This window comes from Mytilinidion resinicola (genome assembly GCF_010093595.1).
Source record: "Mytilinidion resinicola strain CBS 304.34 unplaced genomic scaffold BDZ99scaffold_16, whole genome shotgun sequence".
In the NCBI taxonomy this organism is placed as follows: Eukaryota; Fungi; Ascomycota; class Dothideomycetes; order Mytilinidiales; family Mytilinidiaceae; genus Mytilinidion; species Mytilinidion resinicola.
This window is the reverse complement of record NW_022985452.1, coordinates 1,185,515-1,207,170: the sequence shown is the minus strand read 5'-3', so window position 1 is coordinate 1,207,170 and position 21,656 is coordinate 1,185,515. Positions and strand designations below refer to the sequence as shown.

The 21,656-nt window shown below is 50.4% G+C and overlaps 7 protein-coding genes across 7 annotated transcripts; 3 read left to right on the top strand and 4 right to left on the bottom strand.

The window, feature by feature from the left end:
* Positions 1 to 3,573: 3,573 nt before the first annotated feature.
* Positions 3,574 to 4,079, bottom strand: BDZ99DRAFT_394552 (Cupredoxin; the record flags this gene model as incomplete). Its single annotated transcript, XM_033715903.1, has 2 exons — positions 3,574 to 3,690; positions 3,753 to 4,079. The coding sequence occupies 2 exons, from the start codon at positions 4,077 to 4,079 to the stop codon at positions 3,574 to 3,576; spliced, it is 444 nt and encodes a 147-aa protein (XP_033573551.1).
* A 1,364-nt stretch (positions 4,080 to 5,443) lies between these two features.
* On the top strand, positions 5,444 to 6,679 carry BDZ99DRAFT_98331 (uncharacterized protein). Its single transcript, XM_033729086.1, has one exon. The coding sequence runs from the start codon at positions 5,491 to 5,493 to the stop codon at positions 6,619 to 6,621; it is 1,131 nt and encodes a 376-aa protein (XP_033573550.1). The 5' UTR covers positions 5,444 to 5,490; the 3' UTR covers positions 6,622 to 6,679.
* Positions 6,680 to 6,736: 57 nt separating this feature from the next.
* Positions 6,737 to 8,157, bottom strand: BDZ99DRAFT_490328 (Clavaminate synthase-like protein; the record flags this gene model as incomplete). Its single annotated transcript, XM_033723046.1, has 3 exons — positions 6,737 to 7,605; positions 7,642 to 7,710; positions 8,124 to 8,157. The coding sequence occupies 3 exons, from the start codon at positions 8,155 to 8,157 to the stop codon at positions 6,737 to 6,739; spliced, it is 972 nt and encodes a 323-aa protein (XP_033573549.1).
* A 213-nt stretch (positions 8,158 to 8,370) lies between these two features.
* Positions 8,371 to 9,979, top strand: BDZ99DRAFT_394594 (MFS general substrate transporter; the record flags this gene model as incomplete). The annotated part of the gene is made up of 4 exons (XM_033715906.1): positions 8,371 to 8,551; positions 8,597 to 8,660; positions 8,719 to 8,966; positions 9,021 to 9,979. The coding sequence occupies 4 exons, from the start codon at positions 8,371 to 8,373 to the stop codon at positions 9,977 to 9,979; spliced, it is 1,452 nt and encodes a 483-aa protein (XP_033573548.1).
* A 113-nt stretch (positions 9,980 to 10,092) lies between these two features.
* On the top strand, positions 10,093 to 11,007 carry BDZ99DRAFT_98343 (uncharacterized protein). Its single transcript, XM_033729087.1, has 4 exons — positions 10,093 to 10,235; positions 10,290 to 10,561; positions 10,629 to 10,856; positions 10,953 to 11,007. Exons 1-3 carry the CDS (start codon positions 10,206 to 10,208, stop codon positions 10,795 to 10,797), a joined length of 471 nt encoding a protein of 156 aa, XP_033573547.1. The 5' UTR covers positions 10,093 to 10,205; the 3' UTR covers positions 10,798 to 10,856; positions 10,953 to 11,007.
* Positions 11,008 to 11,534: 527 nt separating this feature from the next.
* Positions 11,535 to 16,219, bottom strand: BDZ99DRAFT_490326 (uncharacterized protein; the record flags this gene model as incomplete). The annotated part of the gene is made up of 5 exons (XM_033723045.1): positions 11,535 to 11,590; positions 12,946 to 13,579; positions 13,610 to 15,818; positions 15,849 to 15,928; positions 15,965 to 16,219. 5 exons carry the CDS (start codon positions 16,217 to 16,219, stop codon positions 11,535 to 11,537), a joined length of 3,234 nt encoding a protein of 1,077 aa, XP_033573546.1.
* Positions 16,220 to 17,712: 1,493 nt separating this feature from the next.
* On the bottom strand, positions 17,713 to 20,440 carry BDZ99DRAFT_538933 (uncharacterized protein; the record flags this gene model as incomplete). The annotated part of the gene is made up of 3 exons (XM_033726659.1): positions 17,713 to 18,533; positions 18,593 to 19,662; positions 19,708 to 20,440. 3 exons carry the CDS (start codon positions 20,438 to 20,440, stop codon positions 17,898 to 17,900), a joined length of 2,439 nt encoding a protein of 812 aa, XP_033573545.1. The 3' UTR covers positions 17,713 to 17,897.
* Positions 20,441 to 21,656: the final 1,216 nt, after the last annotated feature.

Genomic DNA, 21,656 nt, shown 5'->3' with positions numbered 1-21,656 from the left:
TAACTAAATACGCATACTTTATCCCCTACTAAAAAGTATTAACGGCAGAAGATCTAGCCTACGCTTTTTTAAAGTATATTATTAGCAACTATAGGCTACCCTAGAAAATAATTTTAGACTAAAATAAGCTTTTTATATCGAAATTCTAGCAGACCTTTACTATATAACTAGGGATAAAATATAAGCTTTCTACAGCGTTTTACTCTTAGACGGACGGGTAAATAGAAAGGCTTAATTAAACTTTAGAATAGTACCTATAATACTATATTAACTATAGGTAGAATAATTAGGTATTACTACTACTAATAGCCTAGTTCGCCTATAATAGTGCATCTATAGAGATAATAAAGGTATTACCCTTTTTTATAAACTATAGTTTTAATTTAGAAGCGTATTAAAAACCCTAACTTAATAGTATAAGGGCCTAAAGGGCACTGCTATTAGTTAAAAATATTAAAGAGCTATAAAGGCAACTTTTAATAGATATCTAATTCCTAATACTAAGGTTAGTAAGATATTATAACTAATACCAGAGTATTGCACTAACCTTTAAAAAGGGAGATAGAGTCTACCTACTCCGCAAAAATATTAAAATAAAATAACTAAGCATAAAGTTAGACTATATTAAGATTAGACTATTTAAAATACAGGATATTATTAGCCTAGTAAACTATAAGCTTAGGCTACCTAATAGGATAAAAATATACCCGGTTTTCTATATATTACTACTAGAACCCGCACTACTAAACGCTAAGCTAGAAAATAATATAGAAGTTAACGACAATAATAAATATAAGGTCGAGTAAATCCTAGATTCCAGATAATATAGTTAGTAAAAAAAGTACCTAATTAAGTAGAAAGGATACAGCACTTCTAAAAATATATAGGAACCGGTTAAAAGTTTAGCAAACTATTAGGAACTCCTGCAGCAGTTTTACCGCCAGAATCCGGAATAGCCTAGAAAAACGGCAACAGCGCACTATTTAACTAGAAAGGATTAAAGGAACCCGGAGAGGGAATACTACTGCTATATAATTAGAATATATAGTAATAGAACGGACAGCTAGCAGTGCCTAGTATACCTAAAAAAAAAGAAAAATACCTAACAGTTTCTAAGGCAGAAGGCAAGCCTTCCTGCTTAGCACGCTTTTATTTTTTCTACTTAGCCTTCTTCTAATTATTTTCCTCGAGCTCTTCTAGAATCTTAAAACCCTAACGTATTATTTCCTTACTATGCTTATACAATAGCTTCTTTTAAAAATCCAGACGCTTAAGCTTTATTATAGCAGCTCTCTAGGTATTTAAAAGGGAAAAAAAAGTTGTATAAGTTTTTAACTCCTTATAATAAAGTTTATCCTTATCGCGGGACAACTTTTACCCTAAATAGCTTAGCGGAAAAACTAGGAAAGGTAATAGTAAGGGTAACTAGCTTATAAGCAGCTGCAGAAATACCAGCAATATTATAGTTTAATTGTTGCGCCTAAACACAGGCGGTATAATAATCCGAATTAGATATAGAAACTATATATAATAAACCCTAAGATTTATACTAGGAATAAGGTATAACTTTTAAACTAAACGCGTTAATATAATTAATAAGTATAAAATAGCTTTTTTATTTCTTAGCTTTTAAGGTGTTAGATATTATAAAGAAAAAAACAGAGTAGTATAATAATAGCCTAATAGATAGGGTATTACTAGCTACTTATCTAAAACCCTACTATAGAAGTACTTTCGGGCCGAAAGCTTTAGAAAAGGAAGCGAGTATTATAACCTGTAATATAAATAACCTAAGCGCAGAGGCACTTATAGAGATAAGTAAGTAGATAAAACTAATTATATAGAACTAGGTTATAGAACTAAAAAGGTTATATATAAAACGTATAGGGATCTTAAATTCCTCTATAGATTGCTAGTAAATAGGAATAATCTAAGAAAAAGATATTATAAGAACAGGGTTACGTAATAGCTTATTAAGCTCGCGGAGAGAAATAAGTATAGAGCCGAACGAGCGCTTATTAGGCTTAAGGCGCTTAAGAGTTGCGAGCTCTAAAAGTAAAATAAGTAAAAAGGTTTTTTAGAATAGAGCTTTTATATAAAGGAACGCTCCTTTATATAAATAGAAACCTTATATTTAACTTAAAACTTTAATACTACCTATTAGAAGTAATAACCCCGTTTTAAACCTTAATTAATTATTGCCTTATCTTTTAAAAACTATTACACCCTAATAATAACTTACCTATACCCTGCCTTAGTATAAAACACTTTAAAGGTATAGAAAAGATAACCTATTATAAGCAGCACCTATAGTAGCACCTATAGTAATACCTATAGCTAAAAAGTATAGCCGGCCGCCTAGTATAAAAAATAAGGTACCGCGGAAAAAAGTATAAGCTTAAAGGTAAAATAGTGCTTAGCCTTAACTTTAGGTAAAATAAAAGGATAACTATACGGATATTCTATAATAGATTACAGCTCTATAGGTATATTTAGAAAGGTCTTAGCGCCTAATAGGTATTACTATAGGCACTGCTAAGTTATTAGGCCGGCTAAAAAGCCGTAGAAATATTCTAGGGCCTATAGAGTATTAATATAAGTATAAGGCTAAGGCGTATATAGATTAGTATAAAAAGTAGGTGTAAGCGGCGATACTATAAGGCTAGGCTTAATATAAAGAAGCTATAATAAGGTAAGGTTTTAATAGGTTTAGTATACTATTAGGTATATAGGTATTTCTAGAATAGAATTCTATTCTATACTTATACTTAGACTTAGACTATATAAGCTTATATATAATACTATATAAAATAGGTATAGCTATACAGCCTTTCTATTTTATATAGTATTACGTACGGCCTTATATATAGTATTATATACGGCCTTATATATAGTATTACGTGTAGAGAAACGTAAGGGTAAATGCCCGGAGGAAGCTCCAGGCTCTCCGAGCCAATTAGAAGGTAGTAAAGCGACAGGAGGGGAAAAAGGTGTACGCGCAGTAAAAAAGGGGTGTACGTTTAGGAATTAGGGGGTGTACGATTAGTAGTCCTTTTACCCTAAGCTATCGTTTATAAAATACTAGTATTTATAAAATCCTAACCTTTATAAGACTCCAGCCTTATAAGAACTAGTATAGAAATTATGCGATTAATATTAAGCCTTATATACCTATAGAAGACTATATACTGCCTTCGCGAACGAGTTAACGTCTCTAGATATATTCGACCTCTTAAGTCCAAATACTTATATAGACTCGCCTTTCGCTCTCGGGTTCGTTAATATTATAGCCTTAGCGACTTTAGCCTTAAAGCAGAAGTACAGAAATGAACCCAGCCATCGCGACCATAAATCCGGTCCCAGCTGAGACGCTGAGCACTGCAGCAGCACTGCTCGAGGTCGCGGCGGCAGGCGAGGCCGAAGACGGGGTACCAGACACAGCCCCAAGAGGTGATGGCTGGGCAATGCTAGAGTTGGTGTTTGCAGCAGCCTCGGCAAAGGCAGATAATATGTTGCCGGAGGTACTGTATCAAGCAGTCAGTATAAGGTCTCGGGTAGGGAATATAGGGGGACTCACGGAGGGTTTATAACCCCGACCATGCCCGCCTTGCAGTGATCGACGGGCGAGTTCTGCGAGCAGTAGAACCAGATAGGGTCGGTGTTCTCAATCGCAATGGTAAAAGTTTTCGTCTGTCAACGTTAGCTACCCGTCACATCGATCTTCAACGTGGAGAGCTGTAGAGCAGATATACATCGGGTTTGGACGATGTGGCCATGAAGCCACTGAAGAAACTCGTGCTACTCAGCGGCTCACACGGCTTTTCAAATGACGACTGGGTCACGCTGTGGTTCTGAGGATAGAAATCGAACACGATCGTGTCGCCGACCGCTGCGGTGGTGGTGTTGGGCTCGAAGCTAAGACCAGACTTTCCGACCTCGATGGTGTGGGTACTTGATGATGCCAATGCCGTGGCAGTGGGTGTGGCAGAGGAGCTAGGAGCATCCTTAGGGGAGCCATACTGGGCTACGGCTAGAGTGAATGGCAGAGCGCCGAGGAGCAAAGAGGTTGAGACAAGCATTTTAGGTTCTGAGATGAGGTATTTGGAGGGAGCTTTGAGGTGATTGGGGAGTCTAGTTGGGATCTTATATCGTATTTGTATGTTCAAAGATGATTCAGGGTGGTGGGAGCTCTGGCTGGAGCGGAGATTTCGGACCTTGACAATCGAAGCACGCGAGGAAGCACGTAAAGGCTGCGCCCTGCGCTAGCTACAAGTTGCCCAGGCCTTCAGCAGATAATCAAGGTAGAAAAGCAATGACTGATCGATGTGACTAGAGATGGCCGGGGGGTTCCCACGGAACATGACGCAAACGGATTAGTCGTGAGAACAAAGAAGAAATTGAGGATAAGCAGCGGAAGGCAATTCAAATGACTTCCCACTTTGTCAAATCAAAACATACGAAAAGCTACAGGCTTGCAGCAAGGCCCTGTACTACGTGAGTGGAACTAGGTCTGAAGAGTCTCCATTTGGAATACCGCACGTTGATTCTATGTGATGTGCAGCATAGCCACCACCAATATAATCCCTGTCCCGCAAACAGCCAAAGAATCAAAGGCCAAGACGTCTGATTCAAAGCATTTGCAGTCTGGCCAATGGGAAGGATTTGTACGTGGAAGCAAGCTCTAACTGCGTTGCTTAGCTTCATTGACGTGATCGAATGCAGGTCGAAGGCTTCGGGTGTGCATCTCATTGAACATCCCGCTTGAATGAAGACGGTTACGAGGCACAACGAAGATACATGGTGCAATCCCTAGGTCTTGAGAGTAGGTACAGCCTGAGAAGCGAGAGGAGCGATGAGTTTATTGAGATGCCGTGTACTGAGCTCTGGTAGCCCAATGCCGCGGTTCTGCAGCTGACGGCAAAGGTTCAAAGCTTTCGGCACCCGCATTTTTGACTGCTAGATGCTTGAGGAAGCAACAGTTCACCCCCTCCCGCCGAAATCCCCGAGATTCCCGCTTCATGCGGAGGCGTTAGTACCATGATCAGGCTGGGCCGCCAAGTCTGCGATCAGTCGGCAGTGCGAGGGCGCTCGACAGCGCAGCTTGGTATTTCAGTGTCTTCCAGAAAACTGCGAAATGTAACTTCTGTCCGGCCAAGACTTAGGGGCTTTGAAGCTGGCTTGTTGCGGGATTGATAGGTTTTGCGACCGAGTCAGCCCTCAGCATGGTGGCGCCGTCGGGAGCAAGAGCGCAGAGCTAGATATGAGGCGGGCAGGTTCTTGAAACCTTGTCAACTGTGTCGAGAGATGGAATGATAGCTGGCATGCTGAGCAGAGATGAGTTGGAGGTTGAGCCGACCGGAAAGCTAAGCTCGCTAGGGTTAGAGCTATTTTAGAGCTTTTCACAGTACATCTTGTACCGGCCACAGACAGAAACTTCCGCTCGCTCTGCACCTGAAAATACACGCAGCTTCCATCAACCTCCCTATCAATATGGGGCGACCAAAGGGAAACCTAGCCTGGAGAGACTCCTCGAACGTGGAACGGAAGAAACCCGACAAGAAGAAACAGGCCTCCAAAAAGGCCGTCAACGTCGCACCGCCAGTGAAAGACTACGAGGGCCCAATTCCATTCGAACTACTACAGTTGCTTCTCAACATCTTCAAGAATTCCTTTGCGCAGTTGCTTGAGTCTGACTTCGCGCCCTTGCTGCAAGAAGTGAAGCAACATCTATTCAACCGGGACTTCGCCCAGGCGTTTGGAAGACAGGATTATCTCGAAGTGTACGCAGCGCGCTGGAGTTCATCGAGAGCCTTGGGCTACCTCGAAATCTTCGAATACATTTCCAAACACGCCTTCAAATCCAATAAGCACGACGGTGGGGATTCAAGGGCTTCCTATAAAGCCGTATGTTTTGGTGGCGGAGGCGGCGCCGAAGTCACCGCCCTCGGCGGTTTCTTAGATTTTTTGAGCCGACAGAGCGGCGTGAGAGTTGGTTCTGCTTTACCAGACCAGACAACCGAAGCCTCCAATCGCCCGAGGGTAATGAACTTTGATGTCCACTGTGTGGACATAGCCAATTGGGGCCCGGTGGCAGACTCCCTCTACACCAGCATGCTTTCCACACCTCCGATATACAAATATGCCTCTGCAGCCGCCAAAACTGCAAACAAACCTTTACTCGAGACCTCGTCTTTCCACGTGACTAGCCATCAACAGGATCTTCTCGACCTCGATGTCCCCGCGCTGTCCATTCTCCTTCAAGACGCAAACCTCGTCACCCTGATGTTCACCCTCAACGAGCTCTACTCGACGTCTCTTTCTAAGACGCAAGCATTGCTACTGAAAATGACAGCGTGCATCAAGAAAGGAGCTTACCTCCTTGTCGTTGACAGCCCGGGGAGTTACTCGACAATATCGTTGAATGGGAGCGAGAAAAATTATCCGATGCAATGGCTCCTAGATCATACGCTGCTACGAAAAGCTGCTCTGGAGGACCCGGCATCATGGGAGAAACTGGAGAGCGACGAATCACGATGGTTCAGATTACCGCAGGGGTTGAAGTATCCCATCGAGTTGGAGAACATGAGATATCAGCTCCATCTATTCCAGAAGCTTGACTGATCCGTTTTCAAATGTTTTCAGGCAGCGCTTCTATATGGTTTGGACTTATAAGACTTAATTATCCTTCTCGCTGCTGATCCACAACCTTTCCGCGAGGCGCTATTCCAACGCGATATCAATCCCACAAGCTAGCTAGTAGCTTTCGGCTCCCCGTCCATGGTTCTCTAGCATGCTGCACTTGATGATTGTCGAGAAGCAGAACATCTCCCGTCTGCCAAGCCACCTTTGCCTTGATCTCGTCAATAATCTCTACAGCTGTCTCCAGAAATTGGTCCGGAATCAGCTCTCCATCGCTGTAAAAGCAGGGCGGGAAATACATTCCCTTACTGTCAACATGCGGAGCTCTTAACGTCCCTCTCCCCTTTGCATTCAAGTACCTGGATACTGCGTTGTTGAAGAAGGCTATCTGTCCTGACTGTTCGTGTCGGCGCAAAGCAGGGAGCGTTTGCCATACTCGGAGATCGCCCAAGGGATTAGTTTCGGACTGGTTCTCCCATACCCAGAAGGCTGTTGGGAGACGACGGATTTCCGCTTCGACCTTCTCGCGCGCTTCGTCCACGGTGTCGGTGTCGAGCACACGAATGCCGTAGGATTGGAGAATAGATGTTCCGGAAGAGGAGACGTCGTCGCGTGGTCGGTTGGGGTAGAAGAGCTGATACTTCACGCCCTTCTTCTCAAGCACTTCGATGAAACCCGGTACTCGTTCCTTTAAACGCTCATGAAGGATCACCGAGTGGTTGATCGGCGTTTCTCCACCCGTCTCCGGCGCCGACATGCAGAAGAAGAACACGTACTGCGGATAGTGCGGGCTGAGCCCGAACTCGTTATGCGGATACACCGGTTGCGTATTCGGGCCCTCATTTGCAGTAGCAACATTTGGAGCGTGGATAGTCCTCCGAACTGGATTGCCGATATCTTCGTGAGCAGGCCAACCGAAGGCATGCGCAAACTGAGAGAACTCATCCGGGGACTTGAGGCGCAGGTCTTAGAAGTATATTGCGCCGTGTGCGTTCAGAAGACGCCTGATCGATCCTGAAGACGAAAATTGCCGTATCGAAGCGACGAGCTCGGAAAGAGGGATATTTGCGGCTGTCGGCGAAAGAGCCAAAGGAAACTCGGTATCTGCGGGGAAGGGTGGTGGGAGATGGATTGATGGTACGTATGGTACTCTCTTAGACGAGGCGTCTTCTTTCCAAGTATGCAATTCATCTTACGCCAGGGAAGCTGATGCTGCCAAGGGCGGCTGGACTTGCGCTGCCATAGTGGGGTCTAATTTCTTTATTTTCGCAGAAATCTCATCAAGCTTTGAGTTATTTCTATGAGCTACGTCGGATTAACGAAACCTATGGCTGAACTTCGCGTGACAGCCCGCGATGTGATGATCGTCATGCACTCTAGACAGCACGCAATTACTTTGTCAGCCCGACTTGCTTGGAATGCACTCAACTCCACGTACGACTGAGCGTTTTACCTTTTCACACTTACTCCGGTGTGCTAGATACAAAGCAGAAGGCCGCCGACGTTATCAACTGACATGGAGCGAAAACATTTTCCAAAAGACTGGAGCTGCACGAGCACGACTACAGTGGGGCACAATGCGAATACTAATTGGGTAAGATGTATAAAATATACCCAGCACCCAAGCATTTTTTATGGCGAAAACCGCAGATCTTTAACGTGGAAATTCTGTCTAAGTTCAATTTGGCTGTTTTAGTCTCTCTTTGAATTAGGTTCCGGGATTCTGGTACGATGTCGTCTTCTCTCAAAGGACAAAATGCCCTGGAGTCCAGCGGCAACAGCGATACATCCGAAGTCCCAATCCGCCGGCCGACTTCCAAATTCACAAGAATATACCGAGGTCCTTGGTTCAGTGTTATCGTTGTTGGATTGATATCTTTCACGCAGCCTGGAATATGGAACGCTCTCAATAGTATGACCAAACCCGATCCTATCAAGACGTAGCTCACAGGACCAGACACCGGAGCTGGAGGCCAACAAGAGCCATACCTCGTAAACGGAGCGAACGCGATCACGTTTGGGTAGGTCGAATACAAAAGCCCCCGTGTAAAACTGGCGACCAGCTTACGAGTATTGCAGAATTATGGTCTTCGGTACTGTGATCTTCGGGGCTCTGGCAAACATATACGGCCTCAAGCCTATCCTCATCATTGGGACGTTGGGCTACGCGCCATACTCTGCTTCACTTTATGTGAACAATCGCTATGGCAATCAGTGGTTTGTATGGCTAGGCGCTGCCACGTGCGGCGTTGGCGCATCGGCCTTATGGGCCACTGAGGGCGCGGTGGCGCTTGGATACCCTCATCCAGAGGACAGAGGCAAAGGAAGTAAGTCTTGTTCAACTCCCATAACGAGTAAAATACTAATAACGCTGTCTATAGCGGGAATATGGCTAGGCCTCCGCGAGTTGGGCCAGCTCATCGGCTCCTCCATTCAACTCTCCATGAACGTGAAGCAAAACAAACGCGGGAAAGTAGGCTACACGACCTACCTCGTACTCATCTCCCTCCAATGTCTCGGCCTCCCACTCGCACTCCTGATTTCTCCTCCACACAAAATCATCCGCTCTGACGGGACTGGAATACCCGATCCCACCAAAACGAAGAACTTCCTCGGCGAGATCCGCAAAATTGGCGTCCTTTTCAGGACCAAGAGGATACTTCTCCTCATCCCTATCTGCATCGTCGGCATTTGGAATGGAACGTATCAAGGAATTTACCTCACAAAATACTTCTCCGTCCGTTCGAGGGCACTTGGCGCCCTTACTTCCGGTGTTGCGGCGACCGCTGCAAACGTCTTCTGGGGTTGGTTCTTCGACCTAAGATACTTCAAGCGTCCTACCCTCGCAAAAATAGTCTGGGGTTTCTTCGTCGTGATCCTACTTGCCCTCTTCGGATGGCAAGTCTCCAACGAACACCTCTATGAAAACTCACCCACGAAAGTGACGCTAGATTGGGCTCTTCCAGGCTTCGGTCGCGGTTTCGCGGTCAACGTGCTCTTCCGATTCATGAACGAATCCCACTACATGTTCGTATACTGGCTCATCGGTAGCTTCGATCAAGATGTCAAGACGCTCACGCTGACGGTGAGTATTCTGCGCTCTATCGAGTCTGTGGGTTCGTGTCTAGCAAACGGCGTTGGTGCGTTGAAGATCAAGCCGATGACGAATCTGATTGTGGCATTTGTGTTGTTTGTGGCGGCTATCCCGACGACTACGTGGGTAACGTTTTTGGTGCCGGAGAGGCCGACGTTGGATAAAGATATTGAAGAAGAGAGGGACGAGACATGGGTGAATGGGCCGACGGTAGTTGTGCCAAAGGATTTAGAACTTACACTTTGAGTCGCCTCGCTGGTCTGAGTCGACTCGATTGAGATAAGTTGCGATTGCTCAGGTTCATATCCTAGGAAATCAACTCTAAGAAGTGGTCATGATCCCGCTCATAGGGAATTCTTCTATCCGACTCTTCTGCGCTCGTGGTAGTAATCACTACTAATTACGAAAGGCGAGAGTATTCATATCATGATAGGGACTGATCGTTCAGAAACTGTTTCACAGAACTTCACTGATGGAGATGAGTAAACTAGGCAATGAAAGAGTAACGAGAAGCTTCTCTGCAGGCCTACATTTCATTTCGCTGATAGATACCCAGGAAGACGTCATATTCAAACTCGTACAACTCATCCGATCAGCTAAAACTACTCTCCCCTCAGTATTAATCTCACCATTTCGCAATCGTCCTTGTCATTCTCCATTTCGTTCCTGTCAAACCCTCAAGAGTCCATGCCAAGCTTCTTCCAGCTTTCTAACTCAATGCGGTGTCTCAAGCCTCTCTTTGTTGCCCACCATTAACACAAACCACACCCCGAGTCAGCTTCCCACCTATCTCAAACAAAATCCAACCGGAACCCCTAGACAACATAGGTACGCGTCATATTCACAATGCCACCCCAAGCTCACCGACCCCATTCTCATGCCGGCACGTTCCAAGGCCAAGTCCCCGTCTTTGCCAGCACCCCTGCACCCAAACGCAGTCCTCCTACTTCCCCTGGATTCTCTCAACTCATCCCCAATATCCTCGGAGTGTCGAGCTCCAAATCCGACAAGAAACAGCCGTTCAGCACCGAGTTCGCAGGGTCTGCCGTTCTGACGCGGTTTGACAAGCTACTAGCAAAAGAATGCCATAATTTAGACGCCACGGCAAGGCACGAGCTAGTCGGTGCGTCCTCAATTATTCCAGGACTCAGCTCAGATTCAATGCGCCGCTTCTGAGTTTTGATGTTTTATGCCAGAGTACTAACGACTCAATGTTCAGTCAACCTCGGCTTTCTAGCTGAATACGTATGGAGCAACACCCCCCCGTCCAGCCTCTACATCATAACCTCCCAAGACATGGGCTCGGATGGGCGATGGCGCACCGCCGTCGTCCAGGCTGGCGGCAAGACGAGAGGGGGGGAGGGCGCGCGCGGGCTCGGCATGCTGATTTACAGGCACAAGGTTGACGACGCAGATAACGCAGTGCAGGGGCTCCGCGAAAAAGTCGAGAAGTCTATTGGGAATCTGCTGGCGAAGGCGGATCGGGTGGAGCTGACGGCGAAGTTGTTCAAGAGGAATATTCCGGTGGTGGTGGAGAGGAATGGGCTGGCGGATCGGTTGAAGGCGTGTTTAGGGGAGGAATTATTGGCGTTGGTTAAGATTGTCTGCCTTTTGATCTTACTATATGTGTTGTTTGCGTCGTTATTTCTTGCTTTCATTTCGTAGCCAATGTCTGTGGTGACCCGTTTGTTCCTGGGAAAGGCCACCTGAGTTCGTCGTCAAGGACTAGAGCTTCACATTATCAAGTTACGCGACGCCGGTATTATAGATAGGCATGAGATGTGGGAGAAAAAGGTTGACGTTACTTCACTACCTGTTGTACTGTTCTTCTTCCGGATAACGCACCTTGAAGCCTCCCTGTGTTTCTTCATTTTTCGTTCACAGTTATTAACGAATGAACTCACACAGGCCCCCATCAAATGCAAAAACGCCCAACCCGGACCTCACGGTGGCAAAAAGAACTGCTATGTGCTCAATTGCGATACAGGCTCGTTGCCCTAAGTGCGATACAAGAGCGCTGTCCAACGCCAACCCCGCCATGTGTCCGTCTGCGCTCTCAGCGTCCTAGGCTCACCTGCGCGCTATCGTACTGCCTCACTATCCCATCGCCGTCCTCCTTCATCATGCCTCCGTCACTGTCTCAATGGGAAGACGTATCTGCAAAGATTTCAAAATGAAAATGGATCTGCAAAAGCATATGAGTCTAAAAACGAGTTTGCAAACATTTGAAAATGTGTCTGCGGAAGTTTAAAACTCGTCTGCAAAACTCTGAAAATGAGGCTGCAAAAGTTTAGAAATGAGTCTGCAAAAGTTTGAAAACGGGTTTGCAAAAGTTTGAATCTTCGAATTCACCGTAAGCCGTAGGATGAGAAGCACGTGACTAACGACGCAACCCCTGAGACAAGAGTACCACCGCTCCTCGCACCCTTTCCATCTCTCCTCCCCTCACATCCGACGAGCTTTGCGAGAAACAACCACTCCTCCACTTCCACTCATTCTCGGAACATCGACGCGGCGTCATAGCTCATTCTCGGGCCGGCACCATGCGCGCTTCCGCCTCTTCACAAGCCATCGACGCTGCTCCTTTACAAGATTGCCCATCGTCCCACCTGTTTTATAAAAAAACATTTTCTTCTTCGTTGACAGATAAGACAAAATGATACACCGTTACACCCCATTCTCGCGACACCCCAGCTTCATCACAATCAACTCTCCATCGCGAGAAATAAAGCGCCCACCCAAGCCTTGGAGAAAAGAGAGGGAGGGAGGAAGAAACGAAAGCGCAAGCACAGATCCAAGAAAACGCGAACCGGCGTAGAGTAGACATTTACAGCGACCTCAGATAAAGTTCAATAACCTACTTTCATCTAAACTCCCAACCCATGCAAACCTCAGCCTCACCTCGCTCATGCATCCCAAAATCCCCCCAACATCTTCCTCTCTAAAACCCATGCCACCGAATAAACCATGCCTCGTGTCTCGAAATCCCATGCCAAAATAACGCCCATATGTCCCCAAGATAAATTACCTCTTCCCCGCCACCTTCCTCCCTACATCCTTCCCCCATCTCAACCGCCCACTCACCCCCTTCGAGCCCCCTCCCACTGCCCCCTCCTTCCCCCCACCACTCCCCTCGGTGGGATTCTGCATCTGACTTCCGCTCGCGCTCACGGGCCGACTCCCCGCCGGCGTGGCCAGTCCCCTACTCACACTTCCGCCCTCTGGCAACTCCGCAAATCTGATCCCAGGCGCCCTCTGCGCCGCGGTGGTCATCGCCGCTCCCTTGCCCGCGCTCTCGCCCCTCCTAGTCGCGAGCGGATCACCGACCTCTTCCTCTCCGCTCTCGGAGTCAGAGTCGCCCTGCTCGCCCATGCCCAGCGCGCCGAGACGGCGTCGTCGTTCAGCAGCCGTCTCGCCGACGTCCATATGGCTCTTCGGAGCATTAGAGATCGCCGTAGGGTCGATATCCGAGAGGCTTTGCGCGTTGGAGGCAGGGGCGAAGGGGGATTCGTCACGATCTTGTTCGCGTTCCCTCTCGCGGTTGCCAGAGTCCGCAGGCCCGAGCGCCGCAAGCCTCCGCCTTCTTTCCGCCGGCGTCTCCTTCGCTTCCTCGTCATCAGCTTCGTCGTCGTTGTCGTCGGCGGAGGCTGGCGAGTGCAGGAAGGGGTAGGCAGCGACGCGACGTCTCCTCTGCGCGCCAGTCTCGCGGTGCGGCTGGTCCATGGAGTATTCGGCCAGGCTCTTGCCCACGGGGTGGAAGGGCACGTCCGAGTCGTCCGAGTCGACGAGGATGTGGCCCTCTGGCCCCTTCTTGCGCGTGTCAGAGGGCGACTGGGTCTGGATGATCTGCGGCATCGAGTCGTGGTGCTCGCCGACGGTCGGTGGGATCTTCGCTGACCCTCCTGTAGTCGCACGTTTGCGGCCAGCGGCTGCTTCTTTGGCGTCCTGGCGGGCCTCGCGCTTGACATCCTCGGGCGCGTCGCTGTTCTCGACGAGCTGGGCGCGCGACTTGGGGTCCATTTTCTGGATCTGTTGGATGAATTCGAGCTTGCTCATGCGGCGGCCGCCGGCGGTGACGGTGAAGCGGATGTTGTCGTCGTCATCTTCGTTGGTGTGCTTCTGTTCTTGACTGCCCGAGGCGCCTGCTACGCCCTCTGCAGCTTCACTGGCCGTCTTGGCGGGCATGCCGAGATAGGATCCCATATTCTTGAGGCGTTGGAGCGTCCGTCCGGCGTCTGGTGCTTTTGGTTTCGCGGGTCCAGGGATGTCGTACTTCTTTAGGACCTCGCCGTCCTCGTCTTCCACGATGATGGTGTTGCCGAATTGGTATGCGAGAGCGGGACCGCGCTTTGGGGCAGGCTTGTGCGCCTTGGGAGGTTGTTGAGGCTCGCCAGTCTGAGGACGGAGTCCTGAAATACCGGAGAAGGACTCCATTCGCTTGCGCATGTCTTTCCATCCCTTTGCTGGGTGTTCAATACCCTCCTTGATACCCTCTACCGCTTTACCGGGCGCTTCTTCTAGTGCACTACCGTGCTCGGTCTGTGCGACACCATCCTCGACGCGTTTCTCGCGTCCAAGACGACGCGCAGCTTGCTGGTCGTGGCGTTGACGTTCTGCTCCCTCTTCGCCATGGCTATCTTTGACACCTAGCACGTTTCCTTCTTCGTCTTCGATGACGGTCTTGTCACCTTCTTCATAGATTTCCTCCTCGGGGGAGCCTGAACGGGCACGCTTTTCCTTCGTGAGCGAACTCTCACCGGATTCCACGTTCTCGTCGCTGTTTATAGCAAGAGTATCAGAATCTCGTTGAGATAGCTCGGGCACATCTTGGTTTCGGTCAAACCTTTGTGGCCTAATGGCTGATTGAGATACAGGTCCTCCAGGACCAAGACCTTGATCCCACTTCCTCCGGCGAACTGACGGACGCAGGGAGCTTGCTCTGCTCGAAGGCTCGTCTTCTTTCTGGCGGCGAAGAAACTGCCCCGCAGTGCTGAGCGGGAGTAGGCCGGGGCCAGAAGCGTCTGCTTTCTCGTCGAAGTCGGAATCAGAAGGTCTGCGAAGTGACATGGAAGACTTGGAGCGTGACTGAATGCGGGGAAGACGATCCATCCAACCCGGTCCGTCATCATTAGCTTGCGTGTATGATAGGGTGAGCGTGAGGGTGTTGATATGCTTGCCAAGCGTGAACACGGCAATCGAACTGCCATGGACGATAATGCTGACGATGACCAAGAACGTGGTGATTGGCCATATCAGCTCGAGGATGTTCCTATGCTCGAATCCAGCCTCTGGTAGCACAGCTAGAGGCGTGGTTGATTCGGTTTCCAGTTCCGCTCTTGCCATGATGGCCACGAAAATAGCACCGACTCCAATGGGGCCGAAATGCCCGGCGAACAGCGCTTCACGCCATGTCTTAATGTCCGGGATGATTGGTTTCAGGACAAGCATGATAGGTACGCGGCGGAAGAAGAGTACCAGAAGGCCAAGGACGACAAGGCGCCACGGGGAGGTACCAATGATGGGAGAGTTGTACTGTTCCCAAGGAATGATAGTGCCGAAATAGACGAAAAAGGCCAGATTGATCAGCAAATCAATAACGTTGGAAACGTGCGATTCTTCCGTTTTCTCGAGAAACCATCCATCGTTTGAAAATCCCACACCACATGCAAAACCAACGAGCAGGTCGTCCATTCCCAGGAGACTGCCTGAGCCAGCGCAGAACAGAGCGAGAACGAAGTAGAACACAAGGAAGCTTTCTCGATCAATGAGGTCCCTTTCGTGGGCCAAGCGAATTGCTCGACGGGCAAGATAGCCAACCATGACGCCGTAGAAGCAACCAAAAACGCACTCGTAGAGGATGGTATAGCAGAACCAGTGGAAGGAGACTTTGTTAGCATCCGGGCGGTACCGGATGAGATATAAGGCCAGGTAAATGAAAGGAAATGCCATGCCGTCGTTGCATCCGGACTCAGCGGACAGCAAGTCTCGCAAATGCTTTGGCACTCGCTTTGCGAATTTTCCTTTTCCCACGACGGAGGAGGCCAGGACGGGATCCGTGGCGGTCACACACGCGGCGACTGTCAGACTGTCCAGCCAGTCCAGATGCGAGCCAAACATCCACCACACGAACAGACTGGTTATTAGCCAGCCAAAGGTCATAACGGGGATCAAGAGCAGCGTGACCGACTTCCAGTGCTTTTCCATGTATGATTTTGGCAATTCGACACCGACGGCGAAACACTGCACGACAAGGACAATGCGCGAGAACTCTACAGTGATCAGATCCGTATTGCCCCAGTCCAGTGGATTTATGAGGTTAGCGGCGTGTGGGCCAAAGATGATGCCGCAGATGGTCGCTACAGTGGCTTCGCCGATGTAGAGACGCTCTTTGATAACGGAGGAGCACAGCATGAACAGGCTCGTGAAGCCGCCCAGGATGATGTAGACCAGGTGGGCCTTGGTGATGGAGAGGTGGTCCCACGCCATTTTGTTTTCTTTTGTACGTATTGTGCAGATATGGTTTGTTCGAGCGAAGGACGCGCGGGTTCGCGCAACGTGGGAGGGCTATGTGGGCAGCAGAGGCTCGGGATCCTGTGTGCCAAAGACGACGGCGGGTGACAGATGCGTGTAGTTCGGGGTTCGCTGCATGTATTCAGAGGATGCGCCCAGTCGCCGCTCCTTTAGCCGTAGAGGCTGTGGTAGGTGGTATTGTGAGGTTGGGGAGGAGCAGTGGGTGCGGGGGGACGTGGATGCCCAGAGGTGCTGTTCAAGGAGCGTCTGGCACGCCGGGTGATGGGTCTGGTATAGCGGAGGGCGACGGGAAGGCTGTCGGAAGACTCTTCGTACTGGGGGCGCGAGTTAACGTCGTCTTAGCTGAGTCTTGGAGGCTTGGGACCGATAAGATGCGGCGCGCGAAAAGAGGGCGGGATGCCGCTCTGAGCTGGAGATGGAGCCGTACCAAGGATCAGAGGCGTCTTGCAACCGCGCTTTCGCCGCCAATTGCGCCAATTCCGCGACAACAGAGCCGCTTCAGCGTGTATATTCCGTCTTCAGCAGCAGTTCGCCGCAGCGGGTCTGTGGTACAGCAGTCGTGGTTGACGTGTTGGGGATCTGCTCGGTTTCATACTTTCACAGTCCGCCGTCGCTGCTTGGCACGCGCCTTAGCCTACGTGACTCGCCCGGGGCGGGCGCTCGCGTCGCCAATGGCACGGCTCGATGTTTTTCTGCTGGGGCCACGCCGAGCCGCCAACACGTCCGACGCAAATAGCACGGCGAGCCGAGAAACCTCTGGACAGGCGCAGTGCGGGGCAGACGACGAGGCCATGATAGCCGTATGTACGTACTTATCGTCGACGTGCAGATAACGAGATGCTTCATAATCCCCATCTCCCGAGACACTGCCGCACCTCGTATCCATCCTCCCCGTCAACACTCACCATCGGGCCGACAAACAAGGGTATGCTCTGGTGGAAGTGAGAAAAAGCCTAGTGCGCCTCTGGCTTCCTTCCGCGCAGCCACCACGCGCCGCAGCGAACGAACGTCCTCGCGTGGAGCGTGCCCAGGTGGGGTGTGCAACAGCCAGCGTCCAGCTGCGTGGAGACGTGGAGACGTGGAGCCTCACCGTCCAGATCATGTGCTATGCGCCTTGCAGCCACGACATGCATCAAAAAGTCTATTTCGTCCAGCGAAAACATGGCGAGAGTTGCACAAACAACGCCTGGCGAGACCTTCACGAGTCAACCACGCACAGAGCCGTCTGTCGAAATCAAGAAAAATGCCAGATATATATCTGGATACTATGACAGCCCCTAGATATGCAAGTCGCAGCTGAGTATATGTCCAGGAAGTGTACAACGTGTACGAGGCTAGCCCTTATTTTCAACACCAACCATCCCAGTAGTCCCCAGTCTTGAGAAAACAAAATCCAAGACACCAGCGCCAGAGCCTCTCGCGGGCCCGCCCAGTAAAAAACGCCGCCGCCGACTCGAGCCCATGCTGATGCAAAACGTAACCCTGTCGTGCTGCCCAATCCTTATTTCGCCGTCCAGCATACCCTTCTTCTTTATCCCCCCTTCGTCATCAAGAAAACACTAGCTCTTCATTTCACATGCTGTCATCACGTTCGTTATGTTCCTTGCTTTTGTACTATTTCCAGCTGTGCTGCTCAGTGCCCGACTGGCAGCCACGTCCTGCGCTCGTCCATGCTCCTATTCACACGACTGCCCGGCGTCAATGGAATCTCTACGCGCGACCTGCTCCCGCCAATCTCGCCTTCGCTGTCTTCGTCGTACGCGTCCGATAGACGCGAGAAGTAGTCTGCAAGTCCATTTGTAGGCGATGCAATGCTGTCGTACTCCGGCGGAGGTGTCTCCAGCGGTGGAGGCGGGTCCCCATCTTCGAATGCGGGCGGATTGAACGAGGGAACCCGCATCAAGTGGATCGGTCGTTGCAAGCTGCTGTCAATTGGCCCGCCGATATGAGCTTGCTGTGGCCGTGCAAGATCCGGGGATATCGGATCAAGTGCTGCACTATTGTTTCCTCGTGATTGATTCAACGAGTTGAGGGTTGGAACGAACGAAGTCGGGGATGTGCGCCGAGTGGTCGCTCCAGGACATCCACACTCGGGCATCCGAGTCTCGTCTTCTGCCGTTTCGGGTGACGAATAAGCCGGCAATGCCGTGTTTGCTTGTGTCGCTCGGCAAGAAAGAATGTGGAAGGGTGAGTCAATCGATATCTCGAAATGACGGCGTTTCTTGCCTGTTGGATCCGTAGTATCAGGCTTGGAGAGGCGCATCACAATCTGTGATTACAAATCATTAGTGCCAGCGCTCGCTTATGACTCATTCAGCATCAGCTTACCTTGATCCAGTGGTGCACCTGTATGTTTTGATATGTCGTATCAAAGTGCAGTTTACACAGCTTTTCCTTTTCCCGGAGGTTCGAGCAACTGGGTAGCTGCACGTTGAACTCCATTTCAGTCGGCCCGATGCCCAGCTCAGGCGAGCTGAGATCGCCGAGAAGATTGCCCGGATCTTGCGGAGCAAAAGTTTCCCCTCTCGACGCTGCTGCCCGTTGGGCATACGGCACACCGCCTCCAGAAATCACTCTCATTGTGCTTCCTGGAAATGCACTCGTAGGCGGCCCATCCGCACGCTTCTCGAATAGCTGCACTTTGCGAGTTGGTTCCATCCGATGCACTCGCTTGTTCGAGCAGAAGTATTCGATGTTCTCCGTCACAAATACTTTGATCCTGTGGCATTGCACTTTAGCGAGTGGAGTAAGCTTGAAGGCTATTGGAATCTGTGACCCTAGCGGGAACGATTTGCCAGAGATCACGATGTCGTAATGCAGTTGGTCTTCCCAGCTTCGGCTGATGGCGATGGGTTCAACCTGCTCGAGTGATCCTTCGGATGGTGCTCGGATTAAGGTGACTTCTTTATTGCCGACGAGATTGGCACGAAAAGCACCCGCGCGTTCGACCGTGGCCTCTAGCTCATACTTGACAGAGCCCAGCTCAACATCGATTGTCTCTGGCAGGTGACTATCCAGTGGAAGTTCGAAGTTGTACACATAGTCGCCCGCATTGAAGACTCTGTAGCCCTTTTGTGCCACTGAAGGACCGTTGGTCGAGCTTTCAGCCTTGCCGAAACTTCTTGATTGGTTAACTTGCAGTGAAAGTCGCTTAGCCTCCCGCGAGGTTAGATTCGTGGATGACGCGTTATGCGAATCCCTTCCAAAGACATCGAGAGAGCCTCTTCCTTTGGGAATGACAGGAAGCGTGGAATTCGAGCCGTTGGAGCTTTTGTAGATCTCAACGTGATCTGCACCCGTGTTGGCCTCCGCGGTTGGAAATTGTGCGTTGAAAAACGGCCACGTGTGGCTCATAATGGTGTCTATTTCTTCAAACTCGGTTTTCTTGGGAGGAATGCCTAGCAGACGTCAGTTTGGCAAATGGGCGAACTTCGAGAACATACCCTCGGGCCACTTCGTGACAGCTTTACCGCGAAATTTCAGTGTAACGGCCTTTATCTTGGACTGTTTTGTGACATTTAAACGCAGGCTTCCCCTCAGCATAGCGGTACTTCGTTCCGAGTGCTCCGAGTGCTCGAATCCCTGAAGGAAGAGTACTGGTTCAGCGAGGGAGACCGACACGTTGATGCCATTTCCCGATGCAAGGGGCTTCTCTTCAGGTACTGCGCGGACGACACTGCTCGTAGTGCTCTTTGCAGGACGGCCTGAGTTGGTGCGAACCGACTCGACTAGATGCGGTCGGTTGATGATCCCGCTCACAGGACCACCAACCACGTCCCGCGAATTTGTCCGCATGGTATCCGTCTGCGACCACCTCCGACTGGGAGTCGTCGCGCCTGAAATGTCACTAGCTATCGACGATCGGTGTGAGGAGTGGTCGGACTGTGCGTCGGAGTGGATTGGTGAGGCTATGAAGGACCTCAGAAATCGTTTCGCGTTTTCTCGTGGTCCCGCCAGCTTTTCGATGAGGATGGTTCTGCGGCGAACGGTGCGTTGCTTTTTCTGCTTGTTGAGGTAGATGGTGTACTCGGGGGGGACGTGAGCGATGTGGATTCGGTGGGGTCTTCGGCTACGGGGTTGAAAGAGACCTAAGGGAGCGCCGGGCGGTTGATATAAGTTATCCGGGATGTAGGACAGTCGTCCACGCTCGGAGTAAACTGGGAGATATCCTGTCATAACGAATTGGGCCGGTAAGCGTGGATTCGACTTGACGGCAATCGAACGAGCAGAACGCAGCAGGCTTCAAGCAGACAGGCGCGCACTCGCAAAGACATGTAGACAAGGGGACAAAAGGCTTTGTGTGACGATAGTCATGCGAACTAGACAAAGGGGTGTCGCAGACGGGCAGATGCATCCATCATCCCAGCGCAGCGCATTGGGTTGTCGACCACGGCTCGACTGCGGCGGGAACAAAGGCGAACAGGTGAGCGGAAATGAGCCAGCAACTTACAGGAACGTCAGTATGGTGTATTAGGCACGAGCATGGCCGTCATTCGAGGAGTCAAAGCACATGCCAGGGCACTCTACGTGGAGCGGTCAAGGATGACAGGACTTGGGACGGAAGGATGCGGTGGGAGTGGAGGACGTGGTGTGCTGGCAGAAACAACAGCACCTTAGGGCATATGCCGCCTGGCTCAAAGCAGGTTAATAAGGATGACCACGGCGATCCTACATGAGGGTTGAGGAAGTCCGGCCAGGCAGAAGCTATCACGGCCAGGATGGGCGGAAGTCAGGGACGCGAATGGAGCAACTCGCACGGCGAGTGGACAGGGCAGTGCCGGATGACGCGGCGAGCGCTGGGCGATCCGGCAAGTGGCAGCGTGCCTGTCAGTGGCCGCGAGGGCGCGGTGGACGAAACAGAAGCGCCCAAGAGAAGTCAAACACTGCTAGGGCTGCACTGTCTTGCGCGCGGGGATATCAAGCATCCGTAGTCAGCAGCGCCGTGGGCCACTCAGCGCCCGCAGCGCCAATGATGTCACGAGCGAGCGGCCGTTGGCATGGATGCGGCCCACTGCGATGAACTGACCGCAGCAGGGCAGGCCAAAAAAACATTCGGTCCGGAATAGTCGGCACACCAGCAGTGCAGGCTTTTCTGATCCTGTGAGGCATTGCCTACATATGACTGGGGATCGTTGTGAGTGGAGAGAAGGCACGACTGTTTCGGCCATTAAGAGGCGACACAATGGCTGCACCACTTTTCCATCACTATGAGGCATTACATATTCCTGTGGCGAACAGTGGGCGTCGTATCCAAGTTCTGCGGCGGGTACCCTTTGTAGCATGCTTAGTGCTGCGCGGGACTACTCCGTGCAGCAGCGTCCACTCGGACACGGTCGGCTGCCTCACGCACGACGAGCGCGGCCGAGCAGTGCCGGCACAGAGCTGACGAGGA

Coding starts and splice junctions, on each gene's coding strand:
- BDZ99DRAFT_98343 (XM_033729087.1), top strand. CDS start 10,206: ATGGAGATGAGTAAACTAGGCAATGAAAGA. Junction 10,236..10,289: donor GTAAACTAGGCAATGAAAGA/GTAACGAGAAGC, acceptor ATAGATACCCAG/GAAGACGTCATATTCAAACT. Junction 10,562..10,628: donor GGAACCCCTAGACAACATAG/GTACGCGTCATA, acceptor GCACGTTCCAAG/GCCAAGTCCCCGTCTTTGCC.
- BDZ99DRAFT_98331 (XM_033729086.1), top strand. CDS start 5,491: ATGGGGCGACCAAAGGGAAACCTAGCCTGGAGAGACTCCTCGAACGTG.